Source organism: Agelaius tricolor, unplaced genomic scaffold (genome assembly GCF_023055355.1).
Source record: "Agelaius tricolor isolate 1412-34295 unplaced genomic scaffold, bAgeTri1.0.p SCAF_10, whole genome shotgun sequence".
Lineage (NCBI taxonomy): Eukaryota > Metazoa > Chordata > Aves > Passeriformes > Icteridae > Agelaius > Agelaius tricolor.
In genome coordinates, this window is record NW_027269270.1 from 5,040,197 (window position 1) to 5,065,221 (window position 25,025).

Consider the following 25,025-nt stretch of genomic DNA (forward strand, 5'->3'; position numbering starts at 1 on the left):
GTAAGTACACGGGAGGCTCTGCGGGGCTGGAGGGCACTGAGCTGCTCATGGCTCTGCCTTGGAGTGAGGGGTAATGGTTAACAGGAGACAGCCTGCCTCTTAACTGGGACACAGCTTTTCATGCCACTATGGTGTCTTGCAAATTAGATGCGTTCAATTAAGCAAGAATCCCTTTCTTCAGTGATCTGAGCTGGTTTTCTAGGATAATTTCTCTTACTGCCCAGCATTCCCCCATCCTGGCGGAAGCATCTGCCATGCTCTCGGAGAACAGGCTCCATCCCACCAGGCTTGAGATGTTTGCACAGCTGTTTGCAAAGTTTACTGCAGCTCTGGGGCTGAAATACCCTTGCAGGCTTTTCTGCTGATGTGTCAGTCTCTGGTTTTAGTGTTGGGGTTTTTGTGTGTTGTTTGTTTTTTGGGATTTTTTTTATTATTTTTATCACAGCAAGGTTCTCCCTTCTTTGTCCACCCCTTTCCCTGCCACATATCTCAAGTTTAATACCACAAAGCACTCCCAGACAAGTCACTGCACTAAGAACAGACATTCTCTGGTGTCTGAGAGTCTATTTACTTTCTGTGCTCAAGTCCTGAGCAAATGGGGTATCCATATGTTCACCTTTTATTGGTCCTGCTTTGGAATCACTTGCTTCTGAACCTTGGTGTCCTTCAGCAGCTTCCTTGTAGGCTTATTTTACCCCCATCATTTTTGACAAAGATATTCTGCACTGACTGTATAAACACATCATAACAAAGGATATTAATCAGCATAGAACTAGTAAATTATTGTACTTTGCACATACAAATGCAACGTCTGTGGATTTTTTTTCTGGATATATGTAGTTGGAAATAATTGGGCAGTTAAATACTTGTCTGCAGTATCCTGAGTGAGCTTTTATAGTACTCACAAAAATAAGTGTTGAAATCCAGATGTAAAATCAATAGGGGTCAAAATATCCATTGGCATGAAAACATTATTTCATTAAATCTAAAAGACTTAATTTCATGATTGAACAGGCTGTTATGCTTCAGAAATGATCAGGAAAAGCCATTGTGCAGTATGGTGTCCGTTTTTATGGAAATTGAAGACATAATTTATACTGTTCAGTCTCCTTTCTTATCCAAAGTATTTTTACATTCATTTTACACATTTTTACAGTCAAAATGCTTTCATAGCATTTTGCCAAGGTATTTTGCTGAAGGGTGCTTGTGATGCTCCTTTGTAGCGTTGGCTTCATGGTGGATGGGGCAAAGCCTTTGGATTTGATACACAGTATAAATTTTGTGATATTGTGAAATGAAAGGATCTCCAGCAAATCTTCCTAATTTACTAATTTCAGTCTTATGTTTTATGTAAAGGCAGAAGAGATAACTTTAACAATTGGTCAAGCATTTGACTTAGCTTACAGGAAATTTCTGGAATCCGGAGGAAAAGATGTTGAAACAAGGAAACAAATTGCAGGTTTACAGAAAAGAGTAAGTTCTGAACTATTTTGTTCTTTCTAAAAGTACGTGCTGCTGTATTTGTATTATCTGCTTTTTATGGAAGCATAATTTCCAGCATGATTCTCAGATTGCTGAGGTAAAAAAAAAAGACAAAAAAAACTGTTAAAAAAATTTCATGTTTTGCTGTCCTCTAAGGACACAAAAAAGAAAGTTTGAAATACAGAGGATACTGAAAATGTTTTATAGTCAGATAAAGAGTTAAAGCTTGATTTGAAATCACCAGATCTCTGATGAAACTTATGTTCAGTGGATGCTGTTGTTGAAATCCATGACTATCCCAATAGCTGTTGAATAACCACTTGCTTTGTAGATTCAAGAATTAGAAACTGAAAATGCAGAACTGAAAAATAAAGTTCAAGATCTGGAAAACCAGTTAAGAATAACACAAGTGCACGCATCTCCAGTAAGTACCTGACATAACTCTTGTGTCTGGGGTCACTCTGTATTTATAATCACTTGATGATCATTCTGAGCATCCCTGCTGTTCCCAGAGATTGCCATTAGCATGCAGTGATCAAAGAGCACGTCTGCTGAAGGGCAGTGTCACTAACAGTGACAGAAGGACAAGCCAGCAGAAGTGCCAATTGCAGTGTCTCCAGCTGTGGCTCCTCCATACCTATTTGTTGCTGCCTGAGGACAATAAATGCTCACTCGAGTAGAGAGCTGAATGTGCCAGCTGAGGGTGAAAAACTGTTCTGCACTGAAAGGATCCGGTGCCCAAATGCTGCCTGAGAGTTCCTCACACCTTTGTCACAAGCACATGGTCACCTGTGGCTGACAGCCTGCCTGCCAAGGAGTCCTTGGCTCTTGGGAGCTAATGCTGGGTGGTTGGGAAAGAGGAGCACAAGGGTGGGTTCCTCGCTGGAAATCCCAACAGCTCTGCAGTTCCTGTAGATGATCAGGACAGAAGGTTGTTAAAATTGCTGACTGGCACTTCCTGACACCTAGGCAGGGCCTCCAACAATGCAGACTGCTCCTAATGACTCCCCTCTTCTCACAAGAGTGTTCCATCTGTACAGCTTTAGGCAGCTAGCAAAATAAATCCAATTTCTTCATGTATGTGTGACAAAATCTTACAAGAGGAGCTGCTTTTCAGCTGTGCATTTTGGACTGCCTTGTTCCTGCCTTGAATCTTCACCATTTCCCCTTAAATGGATGTTCAAAAACGTGGGCAGTGTAAAAACATTCTTGCAGTGGTGCTGACAGTTTCTCAGCAGTGTCTGTACACTCTTTATGTTGATGAGATGCTGGTTCCCATGAGGGACTGACATTTCATTTTACTGAAATCTACTTAGAGGAGAAAGCACCATAAATTATAAATACTGTGTAACCACCACAGTGAACATTTTAAATTATGAATATCTTCTCACTTATGAAGCATTCAGTGATAGGTAATCAATTTTAATGCTAAATTTAATATCAAGTTAGTCAATTCTTTCATCTTTTATTTTCCTCAATTGGGATGGCAGTTTGTTTTTATTTATGAATATAATAACTAAATGTATATTTGAATGCAAATAAATAGGCTCTTAAATACATTGCAAGTAATTATTCTCTTTCATTTGAATTAAAGAACTTGGTCATTTCATTAAGCAAAAAATTGAAAGAAAATTAATAATAATGCCCCAAAAATATCCAGTAGTTTGCGATTTTTGGTGTCTTTTAAGACAATGGTGTTGCATTACATATTAAAGAGTTAAGATCTAAACTTGTTAATTTGATAGCCACTTGTAAACTCTCTCCCTAGAGGGTGTTTTATTGTTAATTACTATTGGTACAGTGAATAGGCATATTGCTTAAATAGCACTTGTGCTGCAACAAAACTATAGATAATTATTGATATTAATTAATTCATTTCAATAATCACTGTTGGCTATTAATTTTTGCTTTTATTTTACTGCTTTATTTACTCCTTTATCTTGAAAATGAAAGCCCCAAACATTTAATGTCACAAATGTTTAAAATTTTAAAGAGCACCTGTTCAACATCTGCATCCATTCTGACATGAAATATCTCTATAAATGGATGAGTATTGGACCAGAATGCCCAGGAGGTTGGAGCTCTCTGTAATCATGGAGATGCTGGACCTGAGCATGGTCCTCAACAGCCTCAGCAAATTGGATCCTGCTTCAAGCAGGAGTCTTCCATCAGTTGTGCAGCCAAAAATTAAAATGAAACAAAACCAACCAACCAAAACCAAGCTCGTTTTTAGGAAAAGGTTTTCCTCAACTCCAGGCCCACAGCTGTTCCCACCAGGCCCTATAGACTTTGGCACTCACCAGAGGCAGCTTTCAGCAGGTCCTTTTAAACCAGGTCTTGTGGAGATGGTGAATCAGAGCTCTCAGTGTGCTGGTGTCGGGGGAACTCCATGGCAGTGCAACTGTTAGGCTGAGAATGAATGAAGGAATGGGATGGTGAGGTTGTCAACTGACTTCAGTGCAGAGAAAAAGATAAAAATATTACATTTATACAAATTGATAAATGCAATTAATGTATTTTATTATATATTATTTATTAAAGATTAAATAATTATATTTTATATAAATATATACTATTTTAGGACAGTTTGAGTCCATTAAAAGGATTATCAGCCAATGTGCCTGGAATAGCAGTGAATGTGATGACACCTAGCTCCTTTTTTACTACCTGAGCAACAAATATGTATGAAGGAACAAAATTACAAACAATTCCTAAGACAATTGATTGCCTGTTATAGTTTACAATTATTGTTTTTCACTTCTCATTCAAATCAACTATAATTGCAAGTATGATTCTACAAAGTCTCAATTCCTATCAGAAAAAATAAATGTTGCAACAATTTCTTTCACCCTATTTCCACATGATTTCTGTAATTAAAAAGGTCACTTTAATTTTAAACTAAATAATTGCAGATTTTTTCTGAATTTAAACTAAAAATATCTGTACTGCTGCTGCTCTGTCTTCAAAATTAAAGGAACAGATCTATATTGTGATTATTTTATCAGAGTAAGCTTTTCAGATCTGCTGATAGTATTTTCTGAAATAAAATAGCTTAAATGAAGCTGAATATGCTGAAGCTGAATATCCAATGTGGGGAATAATACCTTGTTTGAGCCCCTTTCTGAGCACTTTTGGGTGGATGGGGAAAACTTCCTTCCATGAAGATAATGTTGCTATTACATGCTGTGAAAGTAAGATAATTGTCCTTGTGATTTAGAACAGATTTATAAAACTATAAGTTTTAAGTTTTCTTGCATTTTTCATATCACACTGTTGAATCATGCAGGGATGCCAGTGCCATACAACAGCTTTCTGAAGCTTTTCTTAGCCATAATAAGCATTTTGATTTATTTATATTTTTTTTATCTTTTATGGCTGGAGCTCCTTATCTGGCAGTCCAGCTCTTCTGCATGCTGAGGTCTAGGGAAGGGATTGTTCAGTGGTCAAAGGAAAATTTCAGCCTTGATCCTTGATACCTTATGTGATAAAAGAGCACATGCCTTTAAGTGGCATCACAGCAGTTTGTAAAGGAACCCTCAGTTTCAGAAGGCAGATAGAGATGGTTAAAAGTTGCTTCTGTTTGTGCTTAAACAGTACCTTGGATTTTCACAGCTTGTGCTTTCCTTGTTGTATCTGGTTGTCTGCATGCTGTTTGTGCTCTCCCAACGTTTGCAGCTGTGCTCCAGTGGCTCCCCTGTCCCACAGGTTGCTGGCTGAGCCCTTGCTGCTCAGTGCCTGGCCACAGCAGCCCCACAAACACTGGGATTGAACAAGGATCCCCTTCCCAGAGCAGGGGGTGCTGCAGAGGCCCGTGCTGGCAGGGCACAAACAGGGCAACAGAAACATGGACACCACTCTGGGCTGTGTCCTCTGCTCCCCCAGAGCCCGTCCCAGTGAAGCCAGGGGGACTAAACAGGCACAGGGTCAGGCTGGCAGTGATCAGGAGGGTGATTTCCATCCCCAGGAGAGGAGACTTAGGGGTTTTTAGAGTTGATTGCACCTGTAGTGTCACTCACTGCTGGGACAGCCAGCACATGGTGTCACTGCCATGCTTTCTGTGGTGAGGTGCTGATCCAGGACAGGGTGCCTGTCCCACCTGGCAGTCACTGGGAAGCCATGGTACCGTTTGCATGCAGTGCCAGTCTATAATTTCTTTATTCCTGCTTCTGAGGTGCACTGATTAATCATTCTGGACACATTAGTCTTCCTGTTAGTTTTTAATGAAATGAAGGAGGGAGAAAACACTTCAGGAAATTTGAAGTACAGCAGGTTTTTTATTTTTGTATTATATCACTGATTTATGTGGCTTGGGGTTTTTTTTTTTTTTTTGGTTTCTTTTTTAAAAAAGCAAGCCAATTCTGCTCTTTTTGACAGCTCAGTCTTCTGATTCACAGATCATTTTCCCACGAGCAGGACCAGATTACATTTCCTGTTTTCACTTCAGTATCAAAAAAAATAGAATGTAAGAGCACCTTTAAACTGTGGATGGATAACTTAATACATGTATGGTTTGAAGTATCTGGTTCACTGCACATTTAAAAAAAAATTGTTTCAACATGCTTCAGTTCTAAACAGATACATCCAGGCTGTCATTTGAAATAAATTTTTCTAACTTCCTGTTGTCATTGAAAATAGGTTTGTAGCTAAATATGAAATAAAACCATTTGCTCAGGATCAAATGTAACCTATCCAGACTTAAAATTCAGATCCTCTTTTACTTCCAAAATGTTTCTAAAACATTTTGTCTATAGTTTCACAAACTATGACAAAATGTTATATGCCAGGCTAGACTGCAATGTGTGGCTTTGTTGACAGATTTACTTCTCTAAAAGGAGTTTGCCCTGTGCTTACATATTGAATTCTTGGGTAATAGTGTTGAACCCTTTCTTTGCAAAACATAACACTAAAACAGCTTTATTTGCTGATCTTTCACATCAAAATGTGTACAAATTGATGACCCATCCAAAGATCCATCCATGATCTAAGAGAAGAGAATGCAAGCAGTGAATTGTAAGCTTAAAGCTTCATTCTTCATTTTAAGCACAGGATCAAAAATATTTTGAGTTGATAATTTCATAAGAGAGAACATCTTTCCAGCTGAAATATATGTTACTAATTGTTTTAATTAAATTATATTTTAAGTAATAATAGAATTGGAGTATTAGGGAGTTTATTGTGAGTCCTCAGTTGCTCTATTAAAAAAAAAAAATAAAAAAAAAAAACCCAGAAAAAAATCCCACTTGCATAATAAAAATTGAAAGTAGTAATAATTAAAAAATTTAGGGATGACTTTTTTCTGTCCAGTTTATAAGCAGTGCAAGTTAAAGACTTGATTTGGATGTACATGGAAATTCAGTCTGAAACTCCCTTACTGTTGATTCTTGCATGTATTGCAGTTTTTTGCAAGCCAACTACAGGTTTATTTGAGGACATATTTTAAAATAATACTGACAGAGTGAAATGGGTGCAAAATATGAATAATGCAATTACCTACCCTTTGCATTTTTGCATTGTGTAAATGGGTGAAAAGCACTGACAGCAATCGAGTTCTGCTTTTCAGGGATACAATTGCCATCAGGATTCTCTCCTTGCTTGCTTATTAGTACCACTAGGAAAATTTTTCTGTAGCTGCTCTAAATCTAGCCATATGGCCAAATCAACATCAATCTAATTTAGGTGTTTTTTCTGTCAGTTCATAAACTCTATGGGAAAAATAAAATTTCTTTCTGAACCTATAAAAAAGTCCATTAAGGCAATGAGATCATAGCTGGAAATGAAAGAGAGAAAACTGGATTGTATAATGAAATACTTTTGCATAAAATACACTGTGAAAGTTGAACATCAAATTATCAATCTTCACGCTTTTTCTCTCAGGATATTGTAGCTAATTAGGTTTACATTTGCTCAGCACATTCAGTAAATAATAAAGTGCTTAGTGATCATGTTTTCTGCATTCGGGTCGATGGTTTTGAGCAGTCCTCCTCAAACTTTGAGGAGTCAGTCCCTCAGCTGGATGAGTGTGTTTGCCAATGCAGAAGTGTTATGCAACAGGAACTATCACTTTTTTTTGGTGTCCTGAGTGGCTCTGTCGAGGACATGCAATCCCAAACTAAGAGTTTCCTTAGTTTGCCTCTGGAGCTGTGCTTCCATGTGCCATGGGAAATGCTGGCATGGAACATTTCCTTTGTCTCCTCTGCACGCACTGCTCAAGTTTCTGTGACTTGTGTATCTGTTGTTTACTTCTCATCTTTTCAGTGACTTGGCAATGCTTTAATCACTGATCTTTTTTGCATTTGGTCTTGATTATGTGAGGACCATTGGATTCTCATCCTGTTGTTTGCCAGTGGGGACACTGCTGCAGTTTGTGTCCCCAGGAGGCCTTGGATGCTGCTGCTGTGTAACTGCAGCCTCCAGATCTCAGCACTGCCCTGGCACAGTGGGCTCACATCATGTCTTACTTGCTGCTGGTCCCACTGCCAGTGCTGCCCAAAGCTGCCAGGGCTCCCTGAGAGCACTGAAATGTGGGAGAAGCAGAGCTGGAAGGAGGAGACTGTTGGGAGAAGCAGCCCCAGAAGGATGAGTGTTCTTCCATGCACCATAAATACTACTAAAGAAGCAGTATGGAATTTATACTCCTACATCTCCTACATGGAGGAGGTTCAAAACCCCTCCAGTTTTAAGCAGAGCATTAAAGACACTGATTGATTAACCCTTTGCTCCAAGGTTTTGTTGTGACCCTCATTGGAAAGCTTTACCACACTCATGGGAAAACCCCAAGATAGACATTGGAACTGTATGCAGATTTCAAAAACCATTTTGGAATGTGTTTATGCATATCACTTGATTCCTGTTTCCACCAAGATTGCCAAGTGGGAAAATGCACATGGGTTTTTTTTTTCCTTTCTTCAGCTTGTTTAGATTTATAATACTGTGTTCAGATGTTTGAGCAGTTCTTCGTGAGAATATAAAATTTTGTTGCATTTATAATGTTAAAGAAAATGGATTTGAAATTTCCTGTGGCATATTTCATGTCACTGAAAAAGTACTAAATGAACTGAAGATGTAGCAGTCAATTAATGGAACTGCTAATGCTTACACAGTATTTTATGAATAAGTAAGTTATAGATTAGTGAGTGTTCTTAGTAGTCCTGAATCTCAGGAAATGAGCAGGTTCTTGACTAAATGCATAATTTTCAATTCAAGGTTGCTCACCATTCCCTGGAATATTGCTGCAGTTTCCTGCTGTAGTGGTTCTGTATTACCAATTTGAATGTCCTAAGGAGCAAAACCATTTCCTAATTTTATTCTAATTCACACTTAAGTGATTGCTATGTGGCTGTGACACAGAGATTGCAATCAGTGTCTAGAGACACCTTGTAAAAAGAAACAATTTTGAAGTGATTTCCTAATGAGTGAAACCTCAGTCATGTTACATTTTCTAGTATGATGCAGCACAAGAGCTCATCTTCAGCACCCTTCTCAGCAGAATGAGTCAGAAATGAATCCTTTGCTGGCACATAGTTACATCTAACCATAAAAGAGACCGAGTCCACTGAACTAGTCTGATTATATCATGAAGTAAAATTTCTTGTTGTTTTCTTATGTTAATGGAACAAGGCCCAAATTGGAACACACTGTATCAATGCCATCATTACTGCAGGTCTGAGTGGAAACCTCAGATAAAACACAGTTGCTGTATAAAATGACAATTTAATTCTTTTTACTATATTTTCTTCCTTTATAATTTGGTGTAAGAGTATTAATTTTCATGAGCTACACCCTTTTCAGGTTGAATTCTTTAGAATAAGGGTCTCTGCCTTTCTCCTGCTGCACTTTGTGCACCTGGTGGCATTCCCTGTTTTCCGTAGTCAAAAACACTTCCCTGCTGCCCCTGTGGTGTCTGTGGGCTGCTTGGCTCCAGAGGGCTGTGAGCAGAAAGCCCATCAGCCTTGCAGATCCTTCTGGGATGAGCCACAGAGCAGCACTCCCAGCACCTGATGGGATCTGTGCTGCTCTGCAAATGAAAAATTCCCAGGGAAAATCCATTTTCTGAGCAGGTGCATTTCCAAAACTGCTGTCGGAAGCTCGCCACCCCATGGGGTGTGTGGTGTCCTAAGTGTCACGATGAGAGCTGTTCCTGCTCCAGTTCAGGGCTCAGATGACACCAGGGCTGTATATTCTGGTTTTCTATTGAATTTTTCCATTGCCTGGATTTGATATATGTTCATCGTCCTCATGGCTTTGCTGCTTGGTGTCCTTTGTGCATTTTGCTGCTTTCTGTGTGGTTTTTCATGTGACATCCATGCCTTCTTATGAAAAATCCTTTGCTGTTTTGCATTTCAGGAGAGTATTTGGCTTTCTTAATTACACTGTGTTTTTAAGTCTTTTTAAGCGTTATTATTATTCTGAGGGCTGGTTGGTTTTTTATTTTTTTTCCCATAGTTATGTGTGACAGCAAGGATTCCATGGCAGTAATGCACAGTAGCACTGCAACTCTTCTACCTGTAGTCTGGTGATACTCTTGAAATAATAATCAAAATTCTCTCCTTTAGGTTTTTTTTTTTATTTCTTTTTATTGATTACCATTCCAAACCCTCCATTTCACAACTCCAGTATGGAAAGTTTTGAAGTTTTGGGATCAAAAGATTTTTTTTTTTATTCTTTAATGCTAAATTGCAACTTTTGAGTAGGGAATTTTGTGGGTTGTTTTGATATTCTCAAGTATGGCATTTGTTACTACATTTAGTCACCTGTACCCTTAGCCAGGTTAATCTGTAAAGAAGCTGAGACTCATTTTAAAAGGATGTGAAATGTTTTGTTTTCTACATAACACTGAAAAAAATAGTTTAAAATAATTGAATCCTGCTCTACTGAGTTATGCAAACTTCTGATGAAATAATCATGACATATCCATTGTGTAACACTACAAGGGGAGCAAAAGCAAGCTTCAGAATTCTTGCTGCACTCATCTGCCACTGCCTCAGCCTGGGCCAGTCATAGGAGTTTAAGCAGGACTGGGTTTAGGGTTTAAGACACCCTAAAATACCAAACTTAGGGTTTAAGTTTTAGGGTTTAGGACACCTCCAGCCCAGGTGCCATTCTTGCCTTCTCCGTGTGGAACTCTTGGCTGTGGCCTAGAAGAACTTTCTGCACAAGTGTGCAATCCCTCCTGTTAAGATCCAGAGATTAATCTGTCCTCTGAAGATTTTAGCTCAATAATGAGCTGCTCTTTGAACACTGATGGGATATAAATGGTAGATTTTTCCTCAGTCAGTGAGAGAAAAGTCTGACCTGTGCATTAACCAGCACAGTAACTCTTCTCCCCAGACTTGTGCCTAATGCTGATTTACAGGTGCAGATGTGAGAGGTTGCTGATACCTTGTTGGATTTAGACATTTCTTAGCATCTCTCACACACACACTATTGGAAAGGTGCCTGATTGCTTTTATTTGGTGTCATGATCAAGGATCAAGCTGTCTTTGTTCCAGTTGGTACTGGGTTACCTCCTAATGTGGTAATATCCTAATATCCTTATATTTTGTTGAAATATTTTCAAGTTCTGTATCTTGTAGGTATAGCACTGAACAGCAAGTTGCTCTCAAGCTTTTTTGAAATATGAAATGTGTTTCTTTTTTTTTCTTCTTTCCCTGATGTTACCATGTTCTGTTCCTCAGAGTGTTTTCTCTTTCTGTGATTCCTTTTCAGCTGCTGCACATAAAGTGTGATAATGATGAACATATGTTTCAAAGACCCTCTGCTTTTTTCTGGTGTAACAATGAGGATTCACCTCCTTGTTTAGATATCTCTTCCATTACGCTTACTCCTAGGAGTTCTCCTGACTCTAGACTACCACCTGGATTGTTAATACCACCACCTTCAAAAAGTGGTCTTCCAAAGCCTGCCAGTGAATACAGCTGCCCAAGACCTCGTGTAATCTTGCTGTGCAAAAGCTTTTTCAGTTTTAGTATTTTTTTTTTTATTTTTGGCTTTCTTTTGTTCTCTGTTGTGTATTAACTTGTATTAAAAATGTGCATTTTGTACAGTGGCTAAAGAGTAGGGAGGATGAATCTTAGATTCTGTAGGGGTATTCTTAAAATATGGAATTTGTGAAGAATTACTCTTATTTCTACAGAGCATTTTCTTTCCCATCCCCAAAACATAAATTCTTACTTTTCCAACATGTTTAAATTAGTCCATTAATTAATGATCTCTGTTTTCTGTCAATCTTTTGTTAAATTTTTTTTATATGAAGAATAGCGATTTAAAACAATTCTAAAGGTCCAACTGCAAGGGCTTCTTCCCCCCAGGAATTAATAGAAAAGCAATGAGCCATTAAATAACTTTTAGAATACTTTATAAAAACTGTGCAAAATGAAGGTTGAAAATTATTGTCAAATATGAAATGGGCATATTGCCTCCTTTTTCATATTCATGTGCTTATACTCTCAACTTTTCTTCCATTTGCAAATAATATTTGGCTTTATTTAGCGACCATCCTGGCTTTCTGCATGTGTTCACTAAATAAAAATGCTTCTTGTCCTCATATATATTCAAAATACACATTTCTTAATTCAATTACTGTTTTAATTAAGCCATATCAGTAGAATCAAAATGGCCAGTAAGTAACTTCAACAACATTGAATGTAAAGGGGAAATGAGTCTAAAGTTTGGTTGTTTTTTGGTTTTTTTTTTGCCTAAAAGGCACATTTTATAACTAAATGTAAATGCTGTTTATCTGTCTTCTAGATAGCCATAAACATTTAGCAAATAATAAGGTTCTCCATTAGTACATATGATCACCAAGAACATTCTAGGTTTGCCCATGGGTGTTGATGGAAATGGAGGTTGATGTAAGCATTTATTTATGCCCTCAAACTGATCCCACCTTCCTGATGCTGACAAAAGCCCGTCTATAATCAGAGCAATTTTGGATGAAGGAGGGTCTGTGTTTCTTTATTGTGTTTGTTTTGGGTCCAGCACATCCATTGCCCTTGGAGTGGGAGCAGATGACATCCAGCCATCTGCCAGACTTGGATTATCCTGGTTCTCTGCAGGGTTATTGCAAGGTCCATGGGGCACTAACAGGAGCCTGTGGTGTCAAAACTCTGCACTGAAATCTTTTCATAACGTATGATCTTTGAAATTCCAATAATAATTCAAGTTGAGGACAGTAAAAGTTCTGGATGTGTTAAAATCTTGAAAACTGCTTCTTTTATGAAGTTGATTCACCTATGGTCATGATTGGGAATAGCAATGACTGAGAGAATTTTTTTTTGAAAAAGGCAAAAAAATAAAAGCTACATGGTCAATGTAGATTTTTTTCTTGCTATGTTTCTGTATATCTGTGAAGAAATACCCCAGGTTCTTTTGGATATTGAACAGTTATAAATCTCTCTTAATCCAATTTTAAAATATTAATCCAGATTTAAAATATGAATTCAAAACTCCTAAGAATCACAGAAATAGGAAGAAGAAATAGGAAATGTAGGACTTGAGAGCCCTGTGGTTTTTTCCTCTTAGTGCATTCAGAGGAAGGCTGTGGATCAATATTGCTTTGTAGCAGCCAGTGCAGAGAACCTCCAGAGAGATATAGGTGTGGTTCAGAACTACCTCTGGACTTGGCTTAGGGATCTGTGGTGTGAGTTGTCCCAGGGCAGCTGCAGGTCTGCAGCACAGGCACTGAGGAAAGCAGCATTCCAAAATATGGGTTTTTCCATGGGACTCTCATGGACAAGCAGTGCTAAGGAATGCCTGCTTGCCAGGTTATCATATTTGTGTATTCTGAATAAAAGGATCCGTGTGACTAATTTAACTTGTGCTTCAAAATTTCTGTGTGGATAGTTTGTGCAAACTGAATCTTGTTTCAAAGCTGCAGGCTTCTGCTGTGCCTGGCTGGCCTTTCTAATACACAGGGTGAGGAGGTTTCTGTATCATCTCAGCAATAACATAAACATGCAAACTAGTTTTGCCTTCAGCTTGTCAGTCTCAGTTTTAATCTATTTCATCCTCTGTCTTCAGTGTTCAGTACATTTTAACTTGACTGTGCCTCACTTGTGCCCTGAAGTAGTGGACTGGTGGCAGGAGGAATGAACCATTCAAAACCAAATATGGCTGTAGAACTATAAGAATTGGTGGGTTTGGGGTTTCTTTCTTGCCCAGTATTTTTTTTTTTGAACCCTTTCAAATTCCTGTGCCTTTTGAATGAAATCTCTTCAGTTTTACCTTCGAGGACAAAAGGTTTATTTTGGATATTAATATTCAGTATATCACGTTTAGATTATTACTTATGGAAAAAGACATTTCAAGTTTTGATCATACCAGTTTCTCTAAGCTGCCAAACAAGAGATCATGTAAAGAATAATTAGTAAACCAAAAATACTGAGATTGTATCTTTGAACTTGGTTCTGTGCTCTCCAGAGCAGAGCATATTGTTGTTGCCATATTACCTCGACTGGGTCTCGTGAAGGTGTCTGTGCTCGTGTGTCTGCAAGAGAGCTGCTTGTCACAGCTTTGTCAGGTGTAACTGAGATACATTTTCAACTGAAAATGGAAAAATTGCAATGCTGCTTTTGTACTGGGGAGTGTTAGCATGTGTCAGAGTCTGTACTGCAAATGCCATTTGCTTGGTGTCAGGAGCTGGGGTTTGCATGCTGATGGTTGTTTTTAACTTTTCTTTTCAAAATGTGACTCTTATCTGCATGCTGAAGAATTCAGTATTGTGATCTTTTTCATGTGAAACATTGCCCTAATATTTATTGTCCTTATTGTAGGCAGGCAGTGTGACACCTAAATCACCCTCCACTGACATCTTTGATATGGTTCCCTTTTCTCCCATATCCCCTCAGTCATCAACACCTACTCGCAATGGCACACAGCCTCCTCCAGTACCCAGTAGATCTACAGAGATCAGTAAGTTTTGTAACAACTGACCTACTTTTTGCTTACATTATATTTTTAATAAAGCATCTTTAAAGTTTACGTATGTTTTGCATGAAAAGCCAAATGCAGTTTTTGTAAATCACGTTCACTAATGCCGTTTCATCTTTATACCATCCTCCCAAAGTCCTTGATGCTGCTGCCAAGTTGCATTATAAACAAACTTGCTGTGAAACTGTGACATATACACTTGGAAGGAGTTGGGTTGGGGATTTTAACTTGGCTTTTCTTTTGCAGTCTCTTTTCTGTACTTCAAGGAATATTTTAACTTCCTGTTAGTTCTTTCCTTGTCAAGCCACGGTTCTAGCACCTAGAGCCTGCATTTCTGGGGAAGGCAGCAGGTGGAGTAAGTATGGTGATGCTCAAGAGAGAGCTGAAGAAACCTCTCAAGGAGACTTGGAATGTTGTTTTCAACACTGCTTTTCATGTCATACACAGCTTTGTTTAGCTGTAGTTGATCAACCTCTCCAGACCTCCAACCACTCCTTAAAGGTCTTCAGAAGGTTATTAACAGCAGCAATTTTATTTTGCAAAGGCTTCAAAGCAAAATCTTATCTAGGGTAAGGTTCTTGAATTCACTGGGAATATTTTTGGAGTCCAGAAAGTCTTTTTAAAAGCTTTGGAAATCCCTTGAGGGAGAGGTGATTGGGGCATGCACAAGTGATGTTAGAGGCTGTGGAAATATGGGTCTGTGTTTGTTCTTCTGTTCCTGATGCCTATTTTAGAGTGAATAAGGGACATTAATGTTACTGCCAGCCACCATATGGAACGCATTTGAGGAGATTGTGCTGTTTTGGGGCATGCCTCTAGGATGTAGAATTTTCAGCTGTGAATGGGAGCTGTGCACAAAAACAAAAATGCATTTTATAACTTTAGGCAGTGAATGTCTTCCCTCCCATATGTAATGCACTGTTTGGTTCCATTGCTCAGAATGTCTGCCACCTTCTAAAGAGAAAGTAAATGTTCGGACTTTTAGTTCAATAAAGAGCCTTGTTTTTTTTTTAAAGAGACCAATTTAATATAATTAATGAACTTCTGTGGGATCTCCAAAAGGTATGCTAACAGAGTTTTATGTCTATCAAGTATAGTCAGTATTAACTATTTTCATATAATTTAAAAGAATATTGGAATATTCTAATAGAATAATAGAATAGAACAGCTCTATTGAGAGAATTTCATGCCTTTACAATAAATAATTAAAAGATTGCTTCTCTGAAACTATTGTCAATGCCATAAAATAGATCTAAATGTACATAAGAATAGCAACTTAACTTGAATTGAATTATAGGTCAAGATTTTATTTTTTTACCTATTGTCTTACCTCAGTTCCATTGAAAATGTGGCTCAGTTCCATAGAAATCTTGTGGGAGTCCGCAGTCAGATCTTGAAGGATCTTGAGGGATCTTGAAAATTCCAGCTATATAGGATTTGTAATACAAGGAAAAAAAAAAAGTTGCTTATTAACAGTGGTATCTATTGTTTAAAGTAGTTGCTGCTTCTCTGCTTCACTGATTTGCCTTCAGCTGAGATGATGCAGTTCAGAGATGCCACTTCACAGAGAGGTTACAAAGCCCATCATGGTCTTTATGGTTTTGATCCCTGCACTTTCAGTCTGTGTCACAATACTTTCTGTGTTGAAAATTACTGTGTTCATCAGCTATTAATGCTTTTTGGCACGTTTCAGAGCATCATTGAAACATGAGAGGAATATTCTATCATCAAACAAGGGCTTTACTGTCCCAGATGAGAAAGTTCAGCTCCCATGAGCTCGTTCAGGCTGTGCAATGTCCCCTTACTTAGCAATGTGCAGTAATGCTCTGCTTTGTGGTGTCACTGCTGCCAGAACCAGCCAGCTGGCATTTCTTTCTCCAGTACAAGTCAGAGGGCTGGCGACCAAGAGGAGCCAAAGTTTGGAGTCTCCATTTTCTGAGATCATCTTTTCCTCTTCCTATCTCTACTTTCTTTGTCACTGCTCTCAAGCAGAGTTGATTTGGTGAAAATACAGGGTGATTGTGTTGGATTTTATAATTTTGTAACTTTCACCTTTCTCACATTCAATAGTAAGGAAGGAGAAAGATGAGGGTTTGCCATCTATTTGTTAGTATCACCTCATTTTATTCCTTTTGCCTAAGTGGAGCCTGTTACCCAGGGAGGGCACTTGTGCTGCTCAAGCAAAATGTGCTTTTAAAAGCCAAAATTCATCTTACTCATCCACTGGCCACTTTGAGAAACCAGCCAAAAATAACAGTGCCCCAGAAAGGCCTGGGCACTGGTAGGAAACCTGCAACAATAGCAAGCACTTGGCATTCCTCCAAGGAATGGTTCCATAGGTGATTTCGGGCACCAGGATGACAGTTCAGCTTCCCATAACAACACGTGCCCAGAGTTAGAATTTTGCTTACCAGTTCTTCTCTTGGTGATCTTACAGAAAAAAAAAAAATGTGGAGTGATAAATGGTACCTCTGGCTTTGCTGAGCTCACAGCATGTAGTTCAAGATACCCCACTTTTTAATACTAGAGCAACAGTGAACTTTATTTATTTTTTTTTAAAGACAGCTATTTCCAAAGCATTTAGGCTTAAAAAATTAATTGAATCTTGAGATTTTTGAGTTCATATTCAGCAGTGTTCCAACAGGACTACTCAGTAAATGTCTGCTCACTACTGGCTGTATCAGCAATAGCAAACAAATGGGGTTTACCTATTTAAAAGATAAAGTGGCATAATTTTTGTACAGGAGGTTGCAGATTGGTGAAATGCACGCTGACTCTTTAGGTAATATTTGCAGCATAGTGAAATGCAACCAAAAATGCAATGCTAGAGATTGCATGCTGCTTCTTCCTCATGGAGTAAGGGGTTGAAAATGTTCTTGTAAGTTATCTGAATGGTCAGAATTAGTTTATTAATTTTATTTCATTAAAGGAGGAATTAGCATATGTTTCTTGTTGGCAGTTGGCACAGCATTATTTTCATATCTTAGAAAAGAACTGTAGAGGATTATTCTCTATTGAGTTGTTCAATATTTCACACAAATGCATCATGAACAATCCAAGGTCACAACTGGCAGATGCAGAAATCTGCTCTGAGGTGCTCTTTTTCTGCAGATATTTAAGAGTATTTTGTCAGAATAATGGCTGTAATAATTTCCAAAGAAAAAAAAATATGGAGTAGCCTGCAGCTAAATGAAAAAGCTTTCTGGATTTCTCTGTCTCAGTTTATTCCAAATATTTCTTTGAGTGCTTGTCTCTAAATGTGATTCATTTTTGTCATCACAGCTGCTCCATCTGGGCAAAGCATATATCACCATAGCTGTGTGCCTGGATGAGAGCTGAGATAGAGATTGGGATGTCAAGTGCAGCAGAAAAACCAAATATTTGCAATTTTCCTTAGTAATTGCCAATTTTGAATTTACCATAGAGTGCAGGTTGCTATTCTCCAGTATTTGTTTGTTCTCCTGAATGTCAGGTCCCAGAATTTATCGCTTGTTCATGTTGTCCTGTGGTTTGAGCTGAGCATCTAAAACATCAACATTTCATGGCTTTTGAATTTGTGGGTCAATTTTGCAGCCTGTGAATTTATTTCCATCCAGAAAGGAATGAGAAAAGGAAAGGAAATTATTTGTACTGTTTGAAAGGATAATTTTCAAAGGCTTCCTGGTTGCTGTTTATTGGAGAAAGAAATGCCTGTCTATGCTACAGTAATTTTGGGGAGTGTGCCAGGCAAGATATTCTTTCTATAGCTAATTTTCATGCAAATACTCTGGCCTGAAATAAAAAGTTACCAATTTATCCCAAAAAGGAGCCCCCCCCTCCATCATGAGTGGAATGAACACTGGTGGATAAGCTTATGGATATCCCAAGGAATATCCCAGCCCTGCAGGGGTGAAATCTTCACATTTCTCCATTTTACACATGTTCTTCAGCTTTTGCTCTCAAGGCAAATAATGACAGTGCTACTGAAAATATTCCATGGAACTTTGTGCCTCCCTGACTCTTAGCAGTGCAGCCTCTCTTATAACACTCAAACTTTAAATGCAGCAAAGGTTCTGTGAACTTCTTCAGCTGGAATGGATAGCAAGTTATGATAGAGATAATTCCCCAAGTAATAGCTTTCCTCAGAAATCCAGCTAGGTAATGCTTCTTTATTTTGAATTTGATTCTGTGCAGGGTTAACTAGGCTCTAGATTTACTCTAGGTTTACTAGAGTGTGACTTATTCACTTGGAATAAGTCACACTCTGGTTGGTTTTAGATTCTGCCTTGTATACTGTATAAATTCAGAAATCTTTCACATTTAAGGAAGGAGTGACATTAAAGGAGTTAAAACTTCTGCTGTTCTGCTAATGAGCTCAAAAGGGCTTTCATTAATAAAAGCCCAATAATAAGGCATGAATGAGATAATAGCCATAATAGTGTACAAAATACTTGCTTTTAAAAATAGTCAGAAGTCATGATTCAGTACAAATTACATGCAGGAGTTTTGTCCTTCACCGTTTTTTCCTAAATACATTCAATAGAATGTTTGCTAAGCCCTGGTGTTGGAACTGTCTGCTTTCAATTGTCTGACCACAGAGAAAGCTGTCAGCTCCTTTTAAAGGTAAAAATAAAGAAAATGGACCTACACAATGAACCATAGACTGTTGAGGGTTATAAAGTAGAATCACTTTTTTGCCCAGTAGAGGTTAGATTGCAACTCAAAGCTGCTACACATCTGAAGGTTATTTGCTGGGAGCATCAGAGCATTTCAGGACACTGGATATACTGGAGCAGACCCATTTTGGCTGTGAAAGAGGCAAAGGATGAGGAAGAACCTAATTTTTACATTAGATTATCCGAGTTCAAGTCTCTCTTGCATGCAGGTGGTCTGCCTTTGCCAGGAAAGACTGGATTTCTTCTTGGCTCTTGTGGACTCTTGGAAAAAGGCTCTCTTATCTGGGCCATCTCCTGGTCCCGTGTGACAGTTTGTAGCTGCTTAGCCACAGTTTTTTAAATATGTAATCAATCAAGTTCTGCTCAAATTTCTGTACTTTGTTCTGAGAATTTCTGTACTTTATTGTGGGAGCAAATTATGGTAGTTGCCAGTAATTTAAAATGCCTGCTGTGCAGCCTGATAACACCTAATTGATAAGGGCAAAGCCCTGACAGACTGATATGCACAATAACTGTTGAAGAGCCCAGAGAACACAGGTGTGAAATTCTGCCTGTAAGGATGCCAAAACCAAAGCAGCTGTGCAGCTCTAGGCAGGTGCTGCACCACTGATAACAGGACTGGGAATTCTGCAATGGGGGGAGTGGGTTCAGCAGTTAATTGTCACCCAGATCAGGGTGAATTTTGGGCTTAATTGTCCATTCACTTCAGGGTTACTATTGCCCCCTTTACTGTCACACTCTAAAACTAAAATTGAGGCAGGTAGAGGGCTTGCCAGGTTTCTTGCTAGGCAGCCATGAAAGTTAGGAGAGAGGATATCTCCTCATGGTTCTGGTTTTCTCTCCACCAGTGACAAGGCTGTAGGAACTTGGTTCTGTAAATTCTGCAATCAGTGGGGTTTGGTTAGCAAGTTATTTTTTTTTTAACTGCTGTAGTTTAATCTGATGTGAAATGGGAAAAGTGTTTAGAGATGGAGCCTTTAACTTTAGGAAAGAAAAATCTATTACTAAGAAGGAGGAAAAAACACCCAAAACCTGAAAAACAAAAAAATATTTGAGCAGGCAGATATAAAGAACTATTCTAGTCTAATATGAGAAAAGAACAATTGTATTGGAGGTGTTTCTTCTTAACCAGACAAAAATAAGAAACACACCCTCCCTTTGACCAATAGAATGCAAACTGCAGTTAAGAAAAAGTGAGGAACTTTTGTTATTGAGAAAGTGAAAATTTGCAATCATTCTATTTATGCACCCAAATTTAGTGGAATTTTAGCATGGCAATTCATGGTCCTGTTGTGGTTTTGGGTTGTTTTTTTTTTTTTAAATTACTTTTTCTATCTTGATGTGATCTGATCTAAGATTTTAAAACTCTGATGATTTTTAGTTTTAATTACTGCTAGTTGTTCACTGAAGAACTGTATCAAATTAAGACCTCGCCTTGCCCGAGTAAGAATATTGTCTCACAAAAACATCCTTAACCTGAGGAGTGGCAGACAGGGGACAGGAAGATTAATTGGTTAGTGATTTGTTGTTGACATAATGTAGAAATGAAATTTGGCAATTCATGTCCAGTTGCTTCCTCTTCATTTTTGAAACTCCTACACAGACTCCAGAGCACATGTCAGTACGTGGTGCCCTCTTCCAAGAGCAGCAACTTCTCACCCGATCTCTAGAAGGCACAAGCATTAAAGGAAGATAAAGAGAGGCTTAAACAGAAGTCCAGTGGTGTTCTTGGAAAAATGTTTGAGTATTAAGGTTTGGGAAACTGCCCAAGAGGTGGCTTGCACACTGAGATGTTAAAAGTTGTGGTTAATGAGTGGCATATCTGGTGGTGCTGTTGCTCAGCTCAGGAGGAGATGTGAGGTGGCTTTTTCAGAGCACTGTTGTTGTAGCCCATACCTGTTCTCCCAGTGACTCACTTTTCTGTCTTTGCAGAGAGAGACCTTTTTGGAGCAGAACCTTTTGACCCTTTTAGCTGTGGAGCAGGAGATTTCCCTCCAGACATTCAGTCCAAACTAGATGAGATGCAGGTAACTACTGTCTTATGTGGGTTTTGATGGCTGTGTGCCTATTCTTGAAATACATGCTTACCTTATTCTGAAAATGTGTTCCACAAAGCACACACCAATGCACAGACAAACCCCTATTTCTGACCACTCCTGTAAGTTTATCTCCTGGTCTTTGAGCTGGAGTTTGGGTTTGCCTCAAGAGCCCCACCTGGTAGCAATAGAGTCAGCTACACTAATGAGGGGTTTCTCAGCAGTGTAACCAAAATGGTTTGGGAACTGTTACCTAGGAAAGGGACTGAGAGAGCTGAAAAAGAGTGCTGAGCCCCCCAGATCCCTTCATCTTCACTGCAGCCATCTCCCTCATCGCAATGTATCTTCCTTTTTCCCTCAGTTAGCATCACTTTGTTTTCTCTCAGCATTGGGCAGACTTAGGTGCTTCTGAGGCCATGACAATTTTTTGCTGCCTTTAAAAGCAGCTCTGTGGCACCCTGGAGCAGTTAAACTCCTGAGAATTGATTCAAGAATTCTGAACTGTTGTGTTTTTATCAGAAAATGTTTGTTGATTCTGAAACGCTCAACATTGTTCATTCAGTTATTGACCCAATTGTGAAACAATTCTAGGAGAAAGTCCTCGAGTTTTGGAACAAATGATGCTCTGCAGTCAGACTTTCAAAACTTCTAGTTCCTTGCCAGCTTATCTCTAGTATTTTTTAAGCAGCCTGCCAGCAGAAGACAAGGCTGGAAATAATGGAAATTTGAATTTCTAGGATCCTGGCTCCTCAGCAGAACATGTTCCCAGGGTTTCCAGCCCTCTTGTCTCTTAGGAGCCCACAAAATCCAAGAGCTCCTTCTGTTCCTGTCTCCTGCCTAAAGAGCGGCAGAGGCTTTTTAAAGTGACTTAAGTAAGATTGAAATACCATTTCATTTTCCTGAGTACATTTTCTTTTCTTTGTCAGTTCAGGATGGTTCCGCTGACAAATTCTACTCACAATGAAGCAAGAAATTCAGCTTCTTAGTCCCCTGTATAATTTCAAAGAGAAGCTAAAAGCCAAAGCTGTCTTCTTCATAATTCCAACAACATGCTGGTGTTTTGTGAATGCCATAATGCTACTAAGCCCTTGAACACAAACTCCAAATCTTACAGCACCTCCCATTGATATATTACCAACATTTCCATTGTTTTAGGGAAAAATAAATTGTAGCAACTGTGGTTACCACTAATAATGGTATGTCAATATTTAAATGTCACATATTAAGAGTTCCTATACAGGTAATATTTTGAAAATATTTGGAATTGTTTGCCTATAACACTAGAGAGTGCTGTCATCTCATAAAACATCAGGGAATGGAATAGTAAATGTATTTACCACCGATGCTTGAAATCATGAAATTAAAATCTCCCATCATTGTTTGTACTCTCTTGATCTAAAAAAAGGAGACAACCAATCAATAGTAAAACCCCTAAGCATTAGGGTGTAACTGTGTCCTGTTGTGAAGAAAGGCACTCCCCCCAGCATATCAGCTATTTGCTAAGAATTAATTAGTGGGCTTTATGTAGGCACAAAACTTGACACTTATGATCCAGCTGAGAACAAGTGTATGGCTGAAAGAGTGTGAAAAACCCCCATATTCTAGCTTAAGCCAAAGCAAAGACTGTGTACAGTTATTTTACTGTGTGTTTAGTGCAAAATACAGATCAAAACATGTTTTTCCTAATGTCTCTTTTATCTTCTTGTGCTTTCCTGGGTGCACAGCGTCAGCGATGGTTGGTATATCATATTTTAATAATGGTATTTAAAGCATTTACAATTGAAATGTGCACGTGTCTGTCTTATGTTTCAATTTTTATGTATATTTGTTTATGTGGAAAAAATTCAATATTTATGTTTTGTGTATAAACCTCTTGAGTCAGAGCCATTTTCGTTTTTTGGGGCCTACAATCTCTAAGTTAGGCACAGCTGATGGTTGTTTTCTTTACTCTGTCTTGCCAGGTGCTAATACTAAGCCTTTGTTTTCACTGCTGTTTGTTTTCCATGTGTACTTGTGAAATCTCCAGTTGTCATTATCAGATTGTCACTAGTGAAATGGTTTAAGCAAAACCTTTAGTACAGAGATTGTGTTAGTACAATCATGTTTGAGAGCACGTCTTTGTTTGGACATAGTGATTTAAAACTTTTCAAGGAGCAGAAGCAGCTGTGCTAGTCTCAACAGCTGTTAGACCCAGCCTGTGAGGAACATGAGAGCACAGAACATGTAACATGCTCTGGAAATCCAGCAATGAGAAATGTGGAAGAGAAGTGTGGGCCTCTCTTATTGTCTGAAATGCAAAGTGAATGAATCTGTCATCTTTGCATTATGGAAGCACAGCCTGGGTTTCAGTAGTTGTGGATTCTTAGATCTATGAAGGTAAGTGTTTTACAGGCACCTAGCAAATAGCTCCAGGTATGAACTTCCTGCACCATGGTGTTGAATGCAGCTCAGTCTGCAGTGGGGATGTGCCAGCCTGATTGGAGCAGCCCAGTCCAGACTCTCTTAGCCTGTTTCTTGTGAGAAACGTGTGAGGTGCCTCAGCAAATACACACTGTGTGCAGAAAAGCTGCCCTGATCTGGCCTTTTGCTTTTGGGAACAAAGTGGGACAGGAGAGCCCAGCACAGAAGAGGCACTGGAGAATCAACTCTTGAATAGGGGGTGCTTTTCCTTTGCCTCCTGCATTCTGAACTCAATGAGATCAGATAAAGTTCCCTGGCCTCTAGGGAAACACTTATTTTTGAACTTCAGTGACAATCCAAATTTCACAGTTAAGCTTTCTATTCCATTTCTAAGTCCAATCTCTGATCTTTTTGGAGAGCTTAAAATTCAAACATTTGCTAAGATGTGACTTTTATAGCTCAGGCCTCTCTCTGATGGCTGTCCAACCTCCTGTTTCCCTGCACCCTTATGCTGAAACATATTTTCATCTTTACTTTGACTGTGTCCAGACATTAATAAAATGAATGTCTACTTTCCCAGAAATCTTGCAGTGAGGAGAAGTTTGCCTGGATCATGAATCACACCAGCAGCAGCTGCTATAATTTATTAAAATCTCAAGGTAGTTAATATCAGAAAGCTTCCAGGAGCTGCAAGCCATTCTCCCTGCATGTCCTGAAGCAGTCAGTAGACTTGACATCTTTCCATCTCAAATAAGTTATGCTTAGCCCTCTAAATGCTCTTCTCAGAGATATGTAAATTTGTCATTGCTTCATTGGGTTTGTGCTGACTTAAGCTCATTGAGAGAAGTCACTGTGAAGTGATAAGTGAGTGAACTTCTGAGCCATAAGGCTGATTCTGGCAAATTTATCTTCTGATAAAGTGCAAGTTCTTTGGTTTGCACTGCTTACTTGTTTTAACCAGAGTAGCTCACATCTTTTTATCCTTGACTCCAGAAAAAAAGGCTGCTTTTGGAAGAGGGATTGTTTCTGAGCTGTTTCAAGTGGAAACCAGCTTTGCTCCTCTCTTTAGGGCATCAATCACATCCCTTAGTACAATACCATTACTTAGTAGGTAGCTAAACTGCTCAGTCCTTGTGTTAAAGTGCCTCTAAATTAAAAAAGCTCCTTGAGGAGGACATGAACACAGCAAAACAAGGAACAATATAGATGCACACTTCATAGCCCTTCTTGTTCCCTCTCCTGGCCAGTGCCACAGGGTGGCCTTTTTCAGCATTCCCTGAAAATTCACTTAAATGTCTTCCACTTAAATGCCAAGAGAAAAAAAAAAATCTAGATTTTACATTCCTTTAATGAAAGGAATGCCCAGCTAGCCACCTGGATTGCTTTGATGTGCTCTCTATGCTGTTGGGCTTTTTGGCCTTGTGGTTGTCATGGAAGTTTGAGGCTGCTTGGAAGTGCAGAATCTGACATTGATGGTCATGGGTTTGGTGTGGCTCAGAAGTGACCATGGAAATGCCATGTCCCT

The 25,025-nt window shown here is 38.8% G+C and overlaps 1 protein-coding gene across 7 annotated transcripts in view; it reads left to right on the plus strand.

Moving 5' to 3' along the window:
• GULP1 (GULP PTB domain containing engulfment adaptor 1) overlaps positions 1 to 25,025 on the plus strand; it is a 144,528-nt gene that overhangs the window by 114,897 nt on the left and 4,606 nt on the right. For 2 of the 7 annotated variants that reach the window (XM_071434456.1, XM_071434457.1), the window contains 6 exons: positions 1,357 to 1,473; positions 1,814 to 1,906; positions 11,188 to 11,412; positions 14,253 to 14,391; positions 20,997 to 21,091; positions 22,825 to 22,860. In XM_071434456.1, the coding sequence (XP_071290557.1) occupies positions 1,357 to 1,473; positions 1,814 to 1,906; positions 11,188 to 11,412; positions 14,253 to 14,391; positions 20,997 to 21,091; positions 22,825 to 22,860 (705 nt within the window). The remainder of the gene's footprint in view (positions 1 to 1,356; positions 1,474 to 1,813; positions 1,907 to 11,187; positions 11,413 to 14,252; positions 14,392 to 20,996; positions 21,092 to 22,824; positions 22,861 to 25,025) is intronic. The other 5 variants (XM_071434459.1, XM_071434458.1, XM_071434460.1 and 2 more) reach the window with 5 other exon arrangements.